The sequence below is a fragment of the Falco naumanni genome, chromosome 2, assembly GCF_017639655.2.
Source record: "Falco naumanni isolate bFalNau1 chromosome 2, bFalNau1.pat, whole genome shotgun sequence".
Lineage (NCBI taxonomy): Eukaryota > Metazoa > Chordata > Aves > Falconiformes > Falconidae > Falco > Falco naumanni.
The window spans coordinates 58803402-58821818 of record NC_054055.1 but is presented as its reverse complement, the minus strand read 5'-3'; the positions used below and the strand labels follow the sequence as shown (position 1 = coordinate 58821818).

At 57.2% G+C, this 18417-nt stretch overlaps 1 protein-coding gene across 1 annotated transcript; it reads right to left on the bottom strand.

The window, feature by feature from the left end:
* Nucleotides 1-12755: 12755 nt before the first annotated feature.
* On the bottom strand, nt 12756-17539 carry ZIC2 (Zic family member 2). Its single transcript, XM_040585038.1, has 3 exons — nt 16444-17539; nt 14540-14703; nt 12756-14341 (listed from the first exon to the last, which is right to left on the bottom strand). The coding sequence occupies exons 1-3, from the start codon at nt 17450-17452 to the stop codon at nt 14075-14077; spliced, it is 1440 nt and encodes a 479-aa protein (XP_040440972.1). The 5' UTR covers nt 17453-17539; the 3' UTR covers nt 12756-14074.
* Between the last annotated feature and the right edge of the window lie 878 nt (nt 17540-18417).

The window sequence follows — 18417 nt, the reverse complement described above, 5'->3', positions numbered from 1 at the left end:
TGCAGGCCAATTTAGTAATCAGAAAATTCTGTCCCTAAGGAGGAATGAGCAGTCACACTAATGCAGGAGGATATACTGAATGTCATCACATGTTACCAAATCTATTGTCACAACCTTTAAATTCTAGTTATCTGTTCCTGTCAGACCAACCCAGCCTAAACTCAGAGACCAGACCAGTTCCCTGGTGCCACTGACTGCAGACCACAGTGCTGTGTCTGTGGATGTTTGCTTTTCTCTGAAACCAGCTTGCGTCTCCCCTTGTAACTCCTCGAAAACCAGCTTCATTCTAACCATCAGTTGTAAGGTGAAGTATGAGCACAAACTGTTTTCAATATCCATTGCCAGTTTTCCACATTGGACTTTAATTCTCAAATTGTGTGTTGGCAGTTGCAGTCAATAATGACTACAGAAATTTCTATTACATTTAACTGTAGCAAACTGAAATCTAATACCTCGGAAAATATAGAAAATATCCTGAGTGTTATAAAAATAAAACAAATATTTCTGAATGGAGCCCAGCAGCTGTCCTCTAATTACTTTAAATTTCAGTATATAGAAACTACATTGAGTGACAAGTCAATTTATCTGCATGCTGGAAAAGTTCATGTTCTAGGCATGTGTTTATACGATAACAGCTTCAAGCATATGCTTTTTATTTTTCCCAAATAGACAATTTTTTTTTTCTAGAGGCACATAGTGGGTTTTTCGCTCATATGCTGCATTTACCACACGTTTTTCCTTATGTATAGTTTTGTGGGTGTGAATTTGCTGTTCTTGGAAGGTGTTGGACTGACAGTCCTGCAAGATACTCCAACCTGCTCAGCTACCTTCCTTAATCCTGACCTGATGAAGCCACCTCCTGGGGACAGAAACCTGGTCACTCTTTATCCCCATTTGGTACCTGGCTTCTTCACTGGGGGCTGCCCACAAACCTAGCAAGGAGGAAGGAGGACCACTTCTCACAGTACTTGGTGTGGCTTGGGCATCTGCTTGGAGGAACTGGTTGAAATTTATGTTTGTTTACTAATCTGTTAATTCTATAAATATAGAAGCCTAAAATCCAGTTTTCTTTTGCATACTAGGAATGAGGCTATGTCTCAAAGGACAGTCTTGCATGGAGCTGAAATAGTCCTATAAAATTCAGGATTTTATTTAGATTTCTAAAAGAGCTCAAATGTCCTTGTTTTATAGAAACATTTCCACTTTACTAAGACATATCCTGAAAAGAAACAAAAGTTGATTGTCTACTTTGCTGCTAAACTCCAGGTCCCTTTCACAATGATCACAACCAAGCATTCAATCATACTAGATTTAAAACCATTGGGCATTTTTTTTTGTAGAAGGAAAACTGCCTCACAGGTATGTGTAAAACCAAACTGGCTTGGGGCTAGGATTTGATGGGGTGAGTCTTCATAAAATTCAGCCTTAAGAAGATGCAGAAATACCTTCTGAAAATAAATGGCAATTGAGTGTTCTGTTCTTTACTAGATCTATGCCCATGAGATACATTGTGGCCCTTGCCTTGGCAGCAGTTCAAATCAGCTGAAATAAACCTGGAGGTTTCATTTTGTCAGCTTGCCCAGGAGACGGCTCTAATGCATATGGAGGCTGGGTATAAAGCATGTAGGCATGCAGTGACAAAAGGTGCCTAGGGTCAGAAAAGGGCAAGAAATCAGGATGGATCAGCTGAGCATACATCAAAGACTCAAATAACCAAGAGAAAAGTGAATATTCTCAAGCAAACGGGGTATGCCCATAACACTATTGAGATTTCATAGAAACCAGTCATTGAAAACAGTTCTGCTGGGGCACCTCTATTTGTCTTTGCCATTCTGGAATATTGGATTTAAACGGTCTGTTTGTTCTTAAAGTTCATCTGTTCTTGCTATATGTTCCCCACCATGGCCTCTTGACTCCTCAATTATCTGTTCAGCAACTCCCGATAGTACCACAGATGCTGGTGTTGCCCATCTGGATATTTCTAATGCAGCCCACCATGAGACTTAGCAAAATACATGCAGGTACAGAGGATAAAAGGTATTTATCCATAAAGGGACTGCGCAAGGTCTAGGAATTATTTAAAATCCACTTAAACCCTGTGAAGGCAAGAAGTAATGCATTTAAGGATTATTATTTGAGGGTATTAAAGGAACATATTTTAAAGACAAAAATCCCTACATTATCTCCATTGCTTCATCTCCTGCAGAAATTAGGATGAAAGATTAAGAAGATACCCATTAATTTCAATACTCAAGCCTGTAACTTGGGCTAAACCCAGAATTTTTGCTGTTTCATTCTCTCACACAGCTTCTGCTGTTCTTCGGTAATAGCAAAACTGGTATGAGCTGTACATGATGTAATCGTTGCTTAATGCAATTGGCTCATTTTCTGGTACGTCGGTGTCGTTCTGGCTTAGGTGGTGATATGTCTAGTGGACTGCACATGAGAGTTGATCATTTTGGCTGCACAAGGAACCACCCCAACAGCTGATTTAGTCACTTAATATCTGGCATAAGTGGTGGGATGAATGAATTCTACTGGAGGCTAAATCTCCTTTAATAGCTGTAGCAGAAGGGAGGTTGCCAAAATCTGACGCTGCAGCCTGTGATTTCAGGCTAAGGTATAGCAACTTTCTGGAAGCGCGGTGGGACAATAAAAGATGTGCTAAATATACAAGTCTGTGGAAGGCAAATAAAATATATGAGATTTCTTTTGGCTGGTAGTGGCGGTCGGTTGGTTTTGCTTGGGAAGCAAGAACCTGACGCTGAGATTTTTTCTTTGCACCTCCACGTCATTTTCTGCCCCTTCTGCTTGTCGCTCACTTTGCTGGAAAGAAAATGTTGCCACTGTATAGACAAAGAAAATTTATTTTTCTGCATAACTGTTCCAATACCGGTTGCCATTACATTTTACAGTACCTTTTGTGCAGTGGAACATCTTTTTTTTTTAATCTTAATGGTGTCTTCAGCAGGTGTGTGTCTCCGTGGGTGTTTTAGGGCGGGTAGGGCCAGCAAGCCAGAGCCGGAGCTGGCACACAGGCTGGGCTGCGCAGAGCCGCTGCTCAGGGGCAGCAGAGGGGCTGGGGCGCTACGTGGGTTGCTCCCGCGTGGGTACCCCTGGAAAGCCTCGAATATGCAAGCCGTAGAAACCAAATTAAAGGGCTTTAACGTGGAAGGGCTTGTGAATGTAATCTATCCCACCAAAAAAAGGTATTGTGAAACAGAGGCAGCTCCTTCCTTTCTCTCTCTGCTTCGTAGATATGCTGTGAATGATGCGGTGCCCGCGGGCCCGGACTCTGGCCGCCGGGCCGGCCTCTCAGCCTGACCGTGCCTGGGGAGAAGGGCTGAGCCCCCGGCACCCCCCGCACGGCACCCCCTGCCCGGCACCCCCTGCCCGGCAGCCCCCGCCGCCGCCCGACCCGCGCTGCTCCTTGGCGCGGTGTTTGCAAACACCACCACCAGCAGCCCGAGGCGGAGGGGCACCGCGCCGGCCTCCGCAGAGCCCCGCCGGCACCTCCCTGAGGTTTCTTGTTCTCTGCTTCTTCCGACGGACGGCGTGTACGGGACCCCGCCGGGGCGTGCGGCGGCAGCCAGGCGCTCCGAGGAGCCCCCAGCACCGGGGGCACTGCGGAGGGGGCTCAGCGGGACGCCAGGGCCGGGGAGGGAGCAGCGGCCCTGCTTGCTCACGTCCCTACGGCTGCAAGAGCTGGAGGGAGCGAGTGGCCGGGATTAACCAGGGCACGTTACCCGGAGGCTCCGGAGCCCCGCAGGCGCCTTTCACAAAGCGGTGGCACAGTGTGGCGTGTCCCGCGTGTCCCTCCCGAGAGCTGGTGCTGGGACAGCCGCCGGGGATGTCGCCCTCGTTGCCGGAATCGCCCCGGCGGCAGGGACAGCCTGCCCAAAAGCCCGACGGTACAGTGAGTCCCCAGCGCGGCGGACGTTCAAAAGCCGCCACCGGTGGGTGCCTGCCGAAATGCCGGGATGCCGGGCGCCGGGAAGCGCCGTCCGCAACGCCCCGGTGCCCCGGAGCGGGAACGGGCTCAGGCACCCATCACCCGGTGGCACCGCGGGTGAGAGTCCTGCTTCTCGCCCAGCAGCGAAATTGCTGCCCGGCCGAGGTGCGGAGGGGGGGACCCCGCTGTCCCCGCCGCGGGAGAACCGGGGCCCGGGACGGGCGACCGCGCCGGGGGAGGCTCCACGCCCTTCGCCGCGGGCTCTGGGCGCTCTGCGGGGGCTGTTCCCCTGCCTGCGGGGCTGCGTGTCGCCGGACTCGGTGACCAAAACCTGGAAGTGCCAGGATGCCCATCCCCTTCGTAACCTGCCACGGGGAGCCGCTTCCAGTTCTTCCCCGGACGGGGACAAACCAGCAAAAAAAATAAAAGAAATTAAGCTCCTCGTCGCGTTGCAAAATTGCGTTCATCGGGTTTCGGGGCAAGAGCCGTCTCTGGGTTTTACCATTCATTCACCCCAATACCGGGCAAGCAGGGACCCGTCAGGGCGAGCGGGAGCAGCCCGAAGGACTTGCCAGTCAAATCTCCTTCAGCCGCGAGAGCACCGCTTGAACCCGGGTTCCCCTTGCCTCAGCGATTCGTCGATGCTTTTAATTAAACGCAGCCACTTCTCGGTTGCTTTCTTTGAAACCCTAAGAAGGCTTAGGTTCCTTAGGTTCTCGGGAGGCAGCCGGCGTGTGCTGGCCGCTAAGCATAGATACTCTCCGCCCGGAGCTGGCAGCCGCTCAGCGCATCCCTACCCGATCTGTACGCACGAAGCACCTTGTCAAGGAGAGACGTGGCGGTGTCGCGCCACTTTGTTACAAGCCCGTTAAAGCAAAGGCACGGGCAGTGTGAAACAGAAGGGGCAGGATCCGGCCACCTCCCCGGGACAGACTGCCCATCTGCTGCAGACACCCCAAATCCCTCGGGGGACCCGCGCCGCTGCTGTGCAGAAAGCGCGGAGCGAGGTGCAGGGTTCGACCCTCGACGGGAGCGCAGGGAAGAGTCTCCCGAGGGGGCCGGGGACCGTAGGGCCAGGCGGGCCGCTGTGCTCAGGGGGCCGAGGGGGTCCCAGGCACCTACGGCGCACATCCCGTCGGGGATTGCCGCGGCGTTGCCCTTTGGGCTTGGGGACGCAGCCATCCGCGGGACACCCCGCGGGGGAAACGGCGTTAGCAAGCGCGTCCGAGCGGCGCCGGCAGCCTCCACGCGCGGAGCGGGCCCTCCGCGGGTTTCTTCGCCGTCTCTGTCGAGTCCCAGGCTTTGATTTAAGAGCTGAAAACGAGAACCTCGGCCTCCTCCCCCCCCTTTTTTTTTGGGCGGGGGGGGACCCACAGTCCCCCTTCTTAGCGAGTGTAGTTTGTCCAGACCGGGGCAGCGCCGCGCCCCGATGTCGCGCGTCCCGGCGGGGCTGTCCCCGCGGTGCGCCGGGGCGACGGGCAGGCAGCGGGCGCGCACGTCGGGCAGCGCGGGGGCAGGTGCGGGCAAGCAGCGGGCGGCGCGGGGCTCGGGCAGCGGTGCCTGCCGGCACGGGAGGCTGTCCCGCGGGGAAAACCCCGCTCCCGCCCGCACTTTTGGGCGCATGTCGGGCCGCGACGGCAGGCGGTCGGAGAGCCCTTGGCCCGGTGGCTGAGCCCAGGGGACGTGAGGGGGGACGTCCTGCCCCCCGCGCTGCGCAAGCACAGCCCCGGGGAGCGGTGTGCGCTCGCCGCCTGCTTTGCTCAGCGTTTCGGAGCCGTTTGGATCGGGGGTAATTTGGAGGGGCGAGAGAGGGAGTTATTTGATCTGTTCCCTAAAGCGAACGATCCTTCGCTTTTCTTTTTCTTTCCTATTTTTTTCTTCTTTAAAAAAATCTTTTTTCCTCTGTATGCGTGCCAAAGGTAAATGAATGCGGGCAGCAGGTACGTCCCGCTCCCCTGCCTCACCCATCACTCCCATGACGCGGGGGAAGCCTGGCGGAGGAGCTGGGGGAGATGATGGGCAACGCGAGCTCGACCGGGTACGCTCCTCCGGGGCAAAAAAAAAACAGGGAATGGAAACAGAAGAACTTGCAGCGACGTCCCCCTCTCAGACCCAAGAGGAGTGGGCAGTAGGTTACCGGGAGGAGCAGAGATCAAATTTACCTTCACCCTGCTCAGAATTAAAAAGCATCCCAGTGCCTGCGCCACTGAGGCTTTTAAAACCCCGCTTTGCTGGGTAGAAATGACCCCGAGCACCTCTCCCTCCCGCCTTCCCCACCCCCCACTCTCCGCCTCCGCTCCCTCCCCGCACCCCGAAACCTGCCGAGGAGCACGAAGGTGCCTGGTCCTGCCGGGCACCTCCACGGAGCAGGCCTGCAGGTTTTCCTGTAATTCCGGGATTCCCTGTTGTAAGCTCTTAAACAGAATATTGAAACCATTTTCCTTATGGTGCCTGTTCTAGCCTTGTAGCGCTGGCATTAAACAAATCGGAAAAGTGTGTTAAAGGGAGGCTACGGTTACAGCATCTTGGCCTGACATTCCCACATATAATTAAAACCATAGCCACAATACATAAATAAATAACAGCAAACAGAAGGATCCGTTCCTGTTCCAGTCGGAATCAACTGTTCTGGCTCTGTCACTGTATTCTTTTATTGGAGTGGTCTACACCGTTCCGTCCTAATTTTATTTTATTTTTGTTTTATTTTAGTAGGAGGGACAGCAGGAAAATAAATGATGCATTTGTTTTTTTCTTTTAAGTCCATGTTTAGTTTAAATTTTCCTGTATTTTAAAATAAACACGTTGGCCGGAGCGTGTTTGATCTTTGCAAGAAGGAAGTCTATATTGTAAAGGAATGTGCAGCAGTTTGGTATGAAAATGGGGTTGTGACTCACAGCTGCAGGCAGAAAAAAAAGGTGTTGTGGTGTCAGCCAGAGGTGTTCAGTCTAATAACTCAAGCTGTAAACTGCATCCTCTAAAATTACTTACGTAGTAAATCACTCAGGGGTTAAAAAATAGACTGGAAAGTGTAAGGGAGAAAAAAAAAAATCTTTTAGAAGTTCCCTTCATGAAAATTATTTGTAATGACGGGAATTAGGAGTTTAATATCTCCCTCATTTTCTTAAATGTCAGCCTGATACAGTTAATTGCCCCTATATAGTCGCTGGTGCTTACTCCAGCTCTTCCACGAAGCGACGGAAACTTGAAGCGCGTGTTTGGGGATAGCTGCTTCGCTGGCTGCTTTACCCGATTTACAGCTAAATTTGACCATCTCCAAGGGCAAAAAAAAAAAAAAAAATAATTGCCAAGAGGCAGCCGGGGCAGCGAGTCATCCTGAACCATTTACCGTCGCAGCGAAAACCCTCCGAAAAGAGCCTCCCCCGCTTGTCTGGCCAGGCTGCTCTGCACGGGCAGGGGGAGAGCGCCTCTGCAATGCCTCTCTCCCCAAGACAACGGCTTTTTCCCGTCTCTCCTTGCCTGCCGTAGGTGTATCTAGTCTGGGAACAGCTGGAAAACCGGGGAGGCTTTGAAGGGAGAGCTCTCTTCCAGCTTCACTGCTGGTTCTGCCGCACGGTCCGGGGGGGGGTTAAAAAAAAACAACCAAAAAACAACAACCTACAACAAACCCTAACAGCTCCGGTGTCATCTGCAGCGTTATGCTGCGAAGGAATGGAGCGAGAACTGAAGCAGAAATGCGAGAGGTGGATCCCAGGTCGAGATACTGCCTTTCCGAAGAGCTTTCCCCGTTTTCTGCAGCGGTTGCCTTCGCTGCGCCGTCTCATGGAAACGAGATGCGGGCGGTGGCTTTCTGGGGGCTGCGCCTTGGCTGCTGGCGAAAGTAACTTGCCGGAAAGATTTCCAACAGGAGGGGCATTCAGTGATTGGAAAAAATTAAACAAAATAGGATAAAATAAGACAAAATAAAATAAACTAAAACAAAACAAAAATAAAATAAAACTGGGGGGAATTGCCCTACAGAGGTCAGCAAATGTTTACGGTGGAAATAAGAAGTCAACAACAATTAAAATCTGGAAGCCACGTTCATTAGTATTCAGGACATAGGATCTAGCTTTTATGTTTATCTTTCTCCGCGGATCAATATTGCAGCAGCATGTGCCGGGAACGAGCAGAAATCTGGCCACTGCATGTGGCTGACCTTTCCCTCTCTCCCTACAGGTCAGATCGTCTTCATCAAAACAGGTCACATCGTCTTCATAACTATCATCACCTAATGCGGCCGCAGCCACGGCTCTCATTAAAACCGGTATTTAATCTAGGGGCTGTGACTAAGAATCAAAGGAGAAGGGCTGCTTGCCCATACAGAGGAATTAGTGCTCTAGGAAAAAGAAAAAAAGGTTAAAAAAAAAAGGAGTTCGACGGAAAATTGCTCTTTTTTGTTATTGTTGGGGGGTTTCGGTGTTTTTGTTTGCCCCCGCCGCAGACCACTGTATGTCGAGCCCCGGACCACGGCGGCGCGCGCACGCACCGAGCCCGTCTCCCGCGGGCGCCTCTCGGGCCGGGCTCCGCCGCGCTCCGGGCCGGGCCGCTGCCCCCGCTCCCGCCGGCCGCCCCGGCCGCGGCCACCCACGGACCTGCGGCGTCCCCGCGGCACCCGCGGCCGGCGGAGCCCCGCGGGGCGGTGTCGGGGCGGCCCCGTCCTGAGGCGGCCAACCCCGCCTGCCGCGGGCTGGGCACCCCGGGTCCCCCCGCGGCCGCCCCCAGCCCTCTGCGAGGCGCGGTGCCACGCGTGTAAAACCCCCTCTCGGTCACCGACTGGCGCTCGATCACTTCCCACCCCCCTCCCCCCCTCCAGTTGCCGATTATTTTCTTTTTAACACCAAAAGAGGGTCCTTGCCCCTCCGGGACGCAACAGCTGGCTCCCGCGCGTGGGCCGCGGCGCGGCGTGGGGGCGGCCGAGCAGAGCCCGCTCCGCGCCCAGTGCCGCCGCCCGGCCCCGCCACCGCCCCCCGCGGGCGCCCCTGGAGCGCCTGGGGCCGCGGGCGAGGGGCGCGGGGAACCTGCTCGTGTTTCCTGCCCTGCGAGGAAGTGGGACCGGCGGTCCGGCCGGTGCCGCGCTTCCTCTCCTCGGGACAACAGTCGGGCAGCCACTTTGAAGTAGTATTAAAGACATGAAACCTCTGGCGAAGGTCCTCCCTCCACCGGTTTTCTTCTTCTTCTTCTCTTCTCTGTTCTTCTTTTCTTTCTCCCCAAATATTAAAGGCAGAGAAATCCTCCAGCCCGATCGGGACACACACGCACACAAAAAAACCCGAGGGGGGAAGAAACCCCAAAGCACTGGGGAGGGATTGCACTTTGGGAGGGAGGGGGGCACAGTGCCCTGCAGGGTGGGACAACAGTTTTTGCTTGCTCTGCTGGTAAAATGCGGCTCCTTCCCCGGCTGTTTGGCTTGGGGAAATTGAAAAGAAAAAAAGAAGAGAAAGAAAAAGGAAAGAAAGGAAGAAAAAAGCGGGGGGGGGGGGGGGGGGTAGAGGGTGTGTGTGAAGAGACCCACGAGATTTAAAAACACCAACCAAAAATACCAACCATGCATGGAGATGGAAAATATACGTACCTCGCTGTGCCCGTGAGCACGTCTAGCGTGCACGTGTGGCTGGGGAGAGGTTTGGGGGAGCCTGTTATGTCTTCATAGCGGGCAGGAAACGTGTACGAGTTTCTGAAAACAAAGGGGAAACTTAAAAGGCTGTTAGGGGTTTGGGGAAGTCTGGCCAGAGCCAAGCGGAGCGGCTGCAGCCCGGGCTGCTGCCCCTCGGCTGCCCGCGGCGAGGGCTTGGCCGGGCAGGGGCAACCCCTTGCCCGCTGCGTAGCCCCGCCGGTACCGGTACCGGCAGCGGCATCTCCGAGCTCGGCAGCCGCTCGACGCTCGGGTTGGGGCGAGAGCTGCCCGACTTGGTTTTATTTCGCTCTTGGCTGTTGTCATCTCTGTTTGTTTGGTGGGAAGTTGGTTTGGGTTTGGGTTTGGGGTTTGGTTTTTTGCCGCCGGCGGCTGCAGCACAAAGCCACGAGAGCGGCCAGACCAGGTGACGAGGAGGGTCTCGTTCGGTGCGGGCGGCGGGGGCAGGTAGCGGCGGGGCAGAGCCCCGAGCGGCGAGCTGCCCTCCTGGTGCGGGGGCGTGGGGCGCAGCACCGCTAGTTTTACAGACAGAGCCTCAATTTTTGTGGCTGGGGAGAAGCGCATGAGGAGCAAACAATTCCCAGGGAGATCACTCCTCTTTTCAGGGGGTCTCCAGGAAGAGTTACGAGTGAATTTTATGATTAATAGTAATCCTGATAAAAACTAACACCGCCGCTCCACGCTGTTTTTCACGGTATAAACGAAGAGCCACGCGGCCGGAGGAGAGCCGGCCAAGTGGGGCTTGCGGCAGCTGGGCACGGGGTGCCGGCGGGAGGGCAGTGCCGTGCCCCTCACTGCCCACCGGAGGCGGGGGGCTGGGGGCCGGGGCGACCCGGGAGCCGTCGAGGAAGCGCCGTCGGGGCGGCCGGGGCACGCCGCCCCGGCTGCGGCAGGGCATGGGGGTGGAGAGGTGGCGGGGGTCGGGGGATCGGTGGGGGCTGCCGGGGCAACCCCCGGCCTCCCTCCAGGTTGGTCCCCAGGTTGCCCGCAGGGTCGGGGCAGGGAGGTTTGGAAAGCTCAGGCTCAGTGTGGGAGACGAAGGGTGAGAGATGAAGGGGGGGAACTGGGGTGACGGGGACGGAGGTGGTGGAAGGCGAGGGGCAGGAGAGGTGCAGAGCAGGACTCCGGGGCCAGCGGTCCCTGAGCCCGGGCCACCCGCGCACAAGGCTGCGAGACGGGTCTTGGCTGCCCTCTCCCCCCCAGAAAAAAACAACCCCTGAACCCGATGAATTAGCGCTCTCCCTTAAGCGTGGCAGGGCCGGGCCGGGGTCAGGGCCCGGGGGAGGCGGGTGGAGAGGGGCAGCGGGCTGGATGCGCCAAAGCCAGGGTCAAGTTCAGGGCCAGCCCGCTGAGCACAGGGAAGGGGGGCTTGCTCACGGCCATGGACGCCGCGTCCCCTTCCCCAGGCCTGCCGCAGGAGAGGCATCCCTGCCCGGCGGGAGCGGGACAGCCCCTTTAGGGTGGGGGGGGTGCCCACCCCGCGCATCCCCGCTACCGGGGGTGGAGGCTGGGATCGCCCCTGGGGCTCCCCCGAAGCCAGGACGGCTCCGAGGGGAGGGCGAAGGGGGAGCCCAGTTCCGGGGCGCTTCTCGCCGGCTGGGGCAGAGCCCACCGGGGCGGGAGCCGGGGCGGGGACCCCGGAGCGGGGTTCGCCGCCCTTGGCCAGCGCTGCCCGTGCGGCCTCGGGCCCAGGAGGGGATTTGAGCTGCCCGGGGCTGGCAGGGGCTGGCAGCACTCGCCATGCTCTGAAGCGGGACCCCCGTTTGGTTTTTCGGCTGCGGGGAGACCGGCAGGACAAAGGGATCCTCGCAGCTGCGTTTCCCACGGATCTCTCCAAGGGGCAGGAGGCATATGCCAATGATTTTAATCAATATTTTTTTGGCGTAATATTATTACCGAACATAAATTAGGTTTTAATAGCCGTTTGATTACCCGAGGAGCCTGCCGTGTGCGCGGGGATGGCCGCGCTGGGAGGGGCGCGGCCGCAGAGGTAGACCTCCGTCTCTGCTCCACATCTAAACTTCGTTGGCAGCGGCGGGACGGGGGGGGGTCTTTCCCTCCTCCCTCCCCTCCCCCTGGGTGTAGGTAACCCCCACCTCATCCGAGAAGAGAGAAGGGCCCCGTGTACCCTAACCTCCCCACCTACCGGCTCGGGACACCTCTACTGCTGTTTGAACACGGGGGACGAAGCCCTTAAAACCCAACCCGACGGCTGGTCCGGGGGGGCTGGCGATGGGGCCGGCCGGGTGTGAGCAGCAAAGGGCTCTCCCCGCCTGCACAAGCTGCCGCTGAAGGCAGCGTAGCCACCGCAGGGCGCTCGGAGTCCTGCTCACAGCGCTGCCTCTTCTCAGGGCGTATTTCGGTGGCTTGGCAAGGCCGAACTTTTTCCACGCGTTACCGGCTGCTGTCACACTAGCCTTGGGTGTCCCGGTGCGGCGGGGAGCGCCCTGAGAGCAGCTGCCTGCCAGCCCCAAACAGGCGGCTCCGCCGGACGGGCCCCGACGGCGCCCGCGGAGCGCAGCGCTGGGCCAGCACCCCGGGAAAGCATCGCCCGGCGGCTCTCGGTCCCTCGCTGTGCACAGCTGACAACCCAAACCGTTCCTTGGGCTAGAAAGAAAAGAGTGAGAGAGAAAGAGAAAGAAAGCTCGAAGGGAAATGTGAGCTCTCGGGCACGGCCACTTTCTCTTCTTCGGGAGATGGAGGATACCAAAAACACGGGAGGCGCAGAAGGACACGGTTTACGGCTCAAAGCAGCGCTGCGCTGAGCTCAGCGCCTGGCTAGTGCCCCTCCGCCTTCGTCCCGGAGCGTCCTGCTTTGTCACCCTCTAGGGCAACGGGGTACCCAGCCACGCTCGCACCGGGGGTAGAAGGGTGAGCCCGAGTCCGGCAGAAGGCGAAGGAGGCTGCGCTCTTGCCGTGTAAAGCTCTTCCTAAAGGAGATCCTGCCTTGCAAGTCATTTGGGGAATATGCAAACGCTCACCCTTTTCTTTTAGCCCAGAGGCTTCCCCAAAAGATTTTTTTCTGGACAGCGAGCCCAGCTGGAAGAAATCCTCCTGTTCCAGTAACCGGCGGATTTTTTAAAGCATTAGTTGTGCAGCCGCCACTCAGCCCCTCACATGCCTTACAGCAGGTTTCGAGAGCCCTTGGCGTAAAAAGGAAACAGCTCGTGCAGTTTCAAGACGTTTTATTATATTTCTGTATGCATTACTCTCAAAACATATCACAAGAAATGATGAAACCACTTAAACCTTCAAATAAAAAATCTGAAACAGTTTATGCTCACAATTGTACATATTTATAGTTAAGAAACATTCTTTATAAATACTGTTTCCTCTGTAGCAAGTTAATACCATAATTTAATTACAAATGGATAAATATGGTAACAGGTATTTACAGGAGGAAGGGTGTTATTACGGAAAAGCTAACGGCACGACGTTTATTTTTCCTCACAATCTTTCGAACAGGAACTAACAAATTGAACTCGCAAAAGCACTAAAACATCACATGTAAACCCAGCTAACAGAAAAAATACATTCACAAGCGTTGTTGTTCGTGTGTGTCTGTAACAGAATGGAGACTTTGGCACGGTATTTCTTCCCCAGTCTATAGCTGAAATGCAGTTTACAATCAAGTTGCCTCTTAAAAAGGAACACAATATTCAAGATATCACAATTACAAAAGAAACCATTTTTTCTTCCACGTTACTTTTTTTAAAGGGGTGAACTAAAAAAGCAGGAGAGAGGGAGGTGGGGAGGGGGAGCGAGGGAAAACAAGTCCATCACTTTCGCGGAGAGGGAGGAAGAGGGGGAAAAAAGAGAAAGACAAAAAAAAAAAAAAAGAAAAAAAAAAAAAGAGAAGAAGAAGAAAGAAGAAGAAGGGGACCAATCCGCGGTTTACAAACGGGACGAACTTCTATACACCAAGAATCCAGGAAAACTTCGTTCCCCACCTCGACGAAGGAAGGAGAGGGCCGCTATATACACAGTTTGTGGGGCGGGAGGGCGCTGACGGCTCCGGGCGGGGAGGCGCAGGGGCCGGGGGAGTTGGAGTCTCTGATCTTTTGTCTGGAGGCTCCGGAGGGAGAGTTTCTTTCCGCCGGCTTGAGAAGCTTTTTGCTGGGTGGTGTGTCGGTGGCGTTTGGGGTGGGTTTCCCCCCCCTCTCTCTCCCCTTTCTGTTCCTCTATTGATTTACTCGCTCTCTTACGTTTTTCGGCACGTACTTTTATAGAATTTTTTTTTTAATTTTTATTTTTGCTGGTTCAAAATGTCCTCGAAAAGAAAAAAATCCAACAGAAAAAAGACCCGAAGGTGGGAGGGGTGTGGGGAGGTAAAGGCCCCCCGTCCCCATCCAGCTCGGCCGTCATTTCGCTGCCAGCGGGTGCGGCGGCATCTCCCGGCGCGTCTCTGGCGGGCTCGCTCCCTCCTGCCCGCCGCCGCCGCCGGGGCGGGGAGGGCGCGGCGGGGCCGTGCAGAGCAGTCCGGCGGGGCCCTACACGTACCACTCGTTGAAGTTGGAGGAGAGGCCGCTGTGGCCGCCGCCGCCGCCGCCGCCACTGCCGCCGCCGCCGCCGCCGCCCCGATGCACGGCGGACACGGCCGCTGCCGCTGCCGCCGCCGCCGCCGCCGCCGCTGGGGAGAGGTTGCTGGTGCTCTGGGACTCGGCGCTAGGGGACACCAGCCCCGGGGGGGTGGAGGACTCGTAGCCGGAGCTGGCGGCCGGGGAGGACTCGGAGCCTTGCGGGGACGACTCGTGCACCTGGGGGGCAAAGGCAACACGGCCGGGTGGAGGGGGGACGGGGAGGCCGCCGCCGCCGCCCCCCGGGCGCACCCCCCGCCGCCGGCCCGGCCCGCCGCCGCCCCCGGGCCCCGTGCCCGCCGCCCGCCGCCCCGACGGGGCGCCCGGCGCGGGGCGGCCGCCCTCCCGCCTCCCGCCGCCGGCTGCGGGGTCAGGTACCTTCATGTGCTTCCGCAGGGAGCTGGGGTGGGTGTAGGACTTGTCGCACATCTTGCACAGGTAGGGCTTGTCCGAGGTGTGGACGTGCATGTGCTTCTTGCGGTCGCTGCTGTTGGCGAAGCGCCGGTCGCAGCCTTCAAACTCGCACTGGAAGGGCTTCTCCCCTGCAAGACAGCAGCGGACCGGTGGGGGTGAGCGCGGCCGCCCGCGCAGCCCCACGCCCGCCTCCCCCGGGCTTCCCCCGCGCCACCCTCGGGCCCCCGCTCCCCGCCGCTTTGCCTGGCGGCTGCCCGCAGCAGGAGAGACTGCCCGGGCCCGCGCCGCTCCCGCGCTGCCCTGCAGCGAGGCAGTGCCCGGCCCCCGCCCGCTTTTCCTATCGAACCTCCCCCGGGCACTTCAGGCCCGGCACCTTCCCTGCTTTTATTTCGACCGGTGCCGACACACAGCCGGCCCCGAAAGAGACTGAAGAAGAAAGGCGATAAAAAAGGGAGGGGGGGGGGAGGGGGGAAGGGGGAAGGAAAAAAAAAAAGCAAGCAAGCACCGAGCCGTTTCGCCTCGGTACCAAATCCGCTATCCTGTTAAACTGGAAACCATTACCGACAGATTTAAGGCCGGGCAGATTGTTTCGTGTATGGATATTCGAGATAAACGCACATCCGCTGGGAAAACTAAACGTCTGTAAAATACTTCATTTAATTTTCATAGGGATTTCTCTCTCCCGGCTGCCAGGACTCCAAATGCCGGAGAGTAATTTGGAGGTGAGAACTCCACATCCCCCCGCCTTCGGAGGGGGAAGCATTTAACATTAAATTCCATTAGCACCTAAATTGTTTCTTAAAGACATCCGCTCAGACACAATGACTTCAGTGCGGGCATCTCATGCAAATACATTTCTCAAATTTTAAACCTTGTTAAAGCTCGTCTCGCACCTCGCATCGGGCTTAGCACTTGAGAAAACAATAGGCCTCGAGATTTTTAGCCTTTCTCCGGGTAAATATTTAGAGTGGAAGTCGCTAAAATATTTGGCCGTCTTTTATGAAATAGTCTGGCACGGTTGGAGCCGGCAGGAGCAGTAAATGAATAATAGATGAGGCGGGAGGATGCGTTTATTTTTGTTACCCTTCGGCTGAGGCGGTTTTCCATCGGGAAAGTCTGGGCTCCTTCGCCCTCTTCCACCTGATCTGGGTGGAAGTTTCCGAGCCTCAAATCCTCTGGTCCCTATTACATAATTTAATAAACTGTTGCAAAAGCACCTTAAATCACCTCGAGTGAGACTTTAAAAACACTTCTTTTTTTTAAATTAGAAAATTTTATTGCCTTGCTCACACCATTTAAATTTAATGGAAAGCATTCCCAGAAAGGGACGTTTTGCCACTTCCAACGGGATTTTGGACTAATGACGGATTTTGCACGTATTTATATAGTTTCCCTCTCTCGGTATCCACACACGAAAGCCACACTCACAAGCGCTGAAGTTATACGCAAATACGTTGCGCACTGCAAATCTGTAAGGCGTTTCATGTATATATATATATATATGTATATACACACGTCTTGCTGTCTTTTAGCAGGACGGCAGAATTTAGTTCGCGCTGTATTTTTGCGTTTCTGTGGAAAGACACGGCCGAGCCTCGGCACGCATCAACATTGTAAATTAAAACAAATCAGTAAAATATCCTTTCGAAATCGGGGGGTGGGGGTGGGATGCTTGCTGAGGAAGAAACCAAAACAAACGCAGACGGATGATGGAGCGGGAAAAAAAAAATTAAACGTGATCCTGATTTTATCACTCCCATCATTTTTACATCTTTCTCTCTCTCTGAGTCTCTTATCTGTTTATATATATATATACATCTATAGGCACGGGCAGAGATGAGAAATCTGCCGAAAGAAACCCGAATTACCTGTGTGCGTCCTTTTGTGAATTTTGAGGTTTTCTGATCTGGCGAAAACTTTTCCGCAGCCGGGGAAGGGGCAGGGGAAGGGTTTCTCTCCCGTGTGCACTCGGATATGATTGACCAGTTTGTATTTCGCTTTGAAGGGCTTGCCTTCCCGGGGACACTCCTCCCAGTAGCAGACATGGTTGCTCTGCTCGGGTCCCCCAACGTGCTCCACCGAGACGTGGGTGACCAGCTCGTGCATGGTGCTGAAAGTTTTATTGCAACTTTTTTTGGGGTTGTTCAGCTGCTCGGGGTCGATCCACTTGCAGATGAGCTCTTGCTTGATGCACTGCTGCCGCATGTAGCGGAAAAAGGCACCTGGGTGGTGGTGGTGGTGGGCTGCCATGTTCATGCCCATATTCATATTCATGGGGCCGTACTGGTTGTGCAGCTGAGCCGCCGAGTAAGGGTCAGTCCTGGGGCTGGAGACCTGGCGGTACTGATCCGACCGGGCGAACACCTCTCCCGGCAAGCCCAGGCGCATCTGCCCGTTGAGGACGTTCTGGGAGGCGTGGGGGCCGTGCTGGTCGTGGATGCCCGGGAAGAGGAGGTGGCTCTGAGCGTCCGTGTGCGGGTGGTGCAGGCTGCCGGCCGCAGGGCCGAAGATGCCGTGCTGCCCGCCGGCCGGCGACGACTCCCCGAAGCCGCGGCTGCGAAACAAGAAGTCCCGGGTGGAGTTGAAGGGCGCCCCGGAGTAGGAGCCGACGTGGGCGGCGTGGGGCCCCAGGGCGGCGGCGGGGTAGCCGGGCGCCTGCGAGGTGAACGCCGAGCTCTGCCCGGGGGACAGGTCGTGGGCGCCGGCGTTGAGCTTGAAGGCGCCCATGTGCGCCGCCGCCGCCGCCGAGTCCACGAAGCTGTTCTGCGCCGCCAGGCTCAGCTCCCGGTCCTGCATCTCCGCCGCGGCCGGGTGGTGGTGCCGGGCGAAGGTGCCCACGCCGAGGGCTGGGAACTGCGGGCCGGCGTCCAGCAGCATGGTCCGCGCCGCTCCGGGGCCGCCGCCGCCGCTGCCGCCGCCCCGCTACCGCCGCCGCCGGGCTACCGCCGCCCGCCCGGCCCGGCGCGGGGCCGCCGCCGCCGCCGCTCCGCGCCGCTTCCCCCCGGCAGCCGCCGCGTCCCCTCGCCTCCGCCTCCGCCGCCCGCGCCCGCACCGGCCCGCTGCCGCTGCCGCCGCCGCCGCCGGAGCCGTATCCGGAGCCAGGCAGAGCAGAGTCCAAAGGCGAGCGGAGAACCAAAGTGTATTAAAGGAGCTGAGGCGGGGGCGGGCAGGGGAGGGGAGGGGGAGCAGGGGAGGGACGGGGCTGGGGACGGGGACGGGGGGGGGGCAAGGCTCGCCTCGCCGTTCCCTGCGGCACACACGCACGCACACACACACACACACTCGCGCGCGCACACACAACCGCGCACACGCCGCACCCCCACCCCCCCGCCGCCCCCGGGATGTCACCGCCGCCGACCCCCGCCCGGCCGGCCCCGCGCCGCTCCCCGCGTGGGCCGCGGCCCTCCCCGCCGCCTCGGGCCCCCCCGCCGCCCCCGGGCCCCTGCTCTCGTTTTATCCTCCGCCGGGCATTAGCGGTGTCTCTCACGGAGAAAAACTTGCAGCCGCGGGTTCCCACGGAGCGAAGGGACCCGGGGGGGGTGCCCCGCGCCGCGCCGCCCCCGCCCGCCGCCGCGGAGGGGCGTGGGGAGGGGAGCGGGGGGGTGTCGGAGGCGGATTAAAAACAATAAGGGCGGCGGTGGGGGTGGGGAGGGGAGGCGGGGGCGGGAAGGGGCCGCGGAGCGCCGGGGCCGGAGCGGCGCGGCGGAGTTGCAGCCCCGCTCCGCCCGCGCCCTCGCTCCCTCTCGCTCCTCTGTTTATTTCGGTGGGCGCTGCTGAGGCGGCGGCTTTTTATTTTTCTCCCCCTCCCCTCCCTCCCCCTCTTTTTCTTCCCTCCCTCCCCC

Coding starts and splice junctions, on each gene's coding strand:
- ZIC2 (XM_040585038.1), bottom strand. CDS start 17,452: ATGCTGCTGGACGCCGGCCCGCAGTTCCCAGCCCTCGGCGTGGGCACC. Junction 14,704..16,443: donor TCACAAAAGGACGCACACAG/GTAATTCGGGTT, acceptor GCTGTCTTGCAG/GGGAGAAGCCCTTCCAGTGC. Junction 14,342..14,539: donor CCCTGCGGAAGCACATGAAG/GTACCTGACCCC, acceptor TTTGCCCCCCAG/GTGCACGAGTCGTCCCCGCA.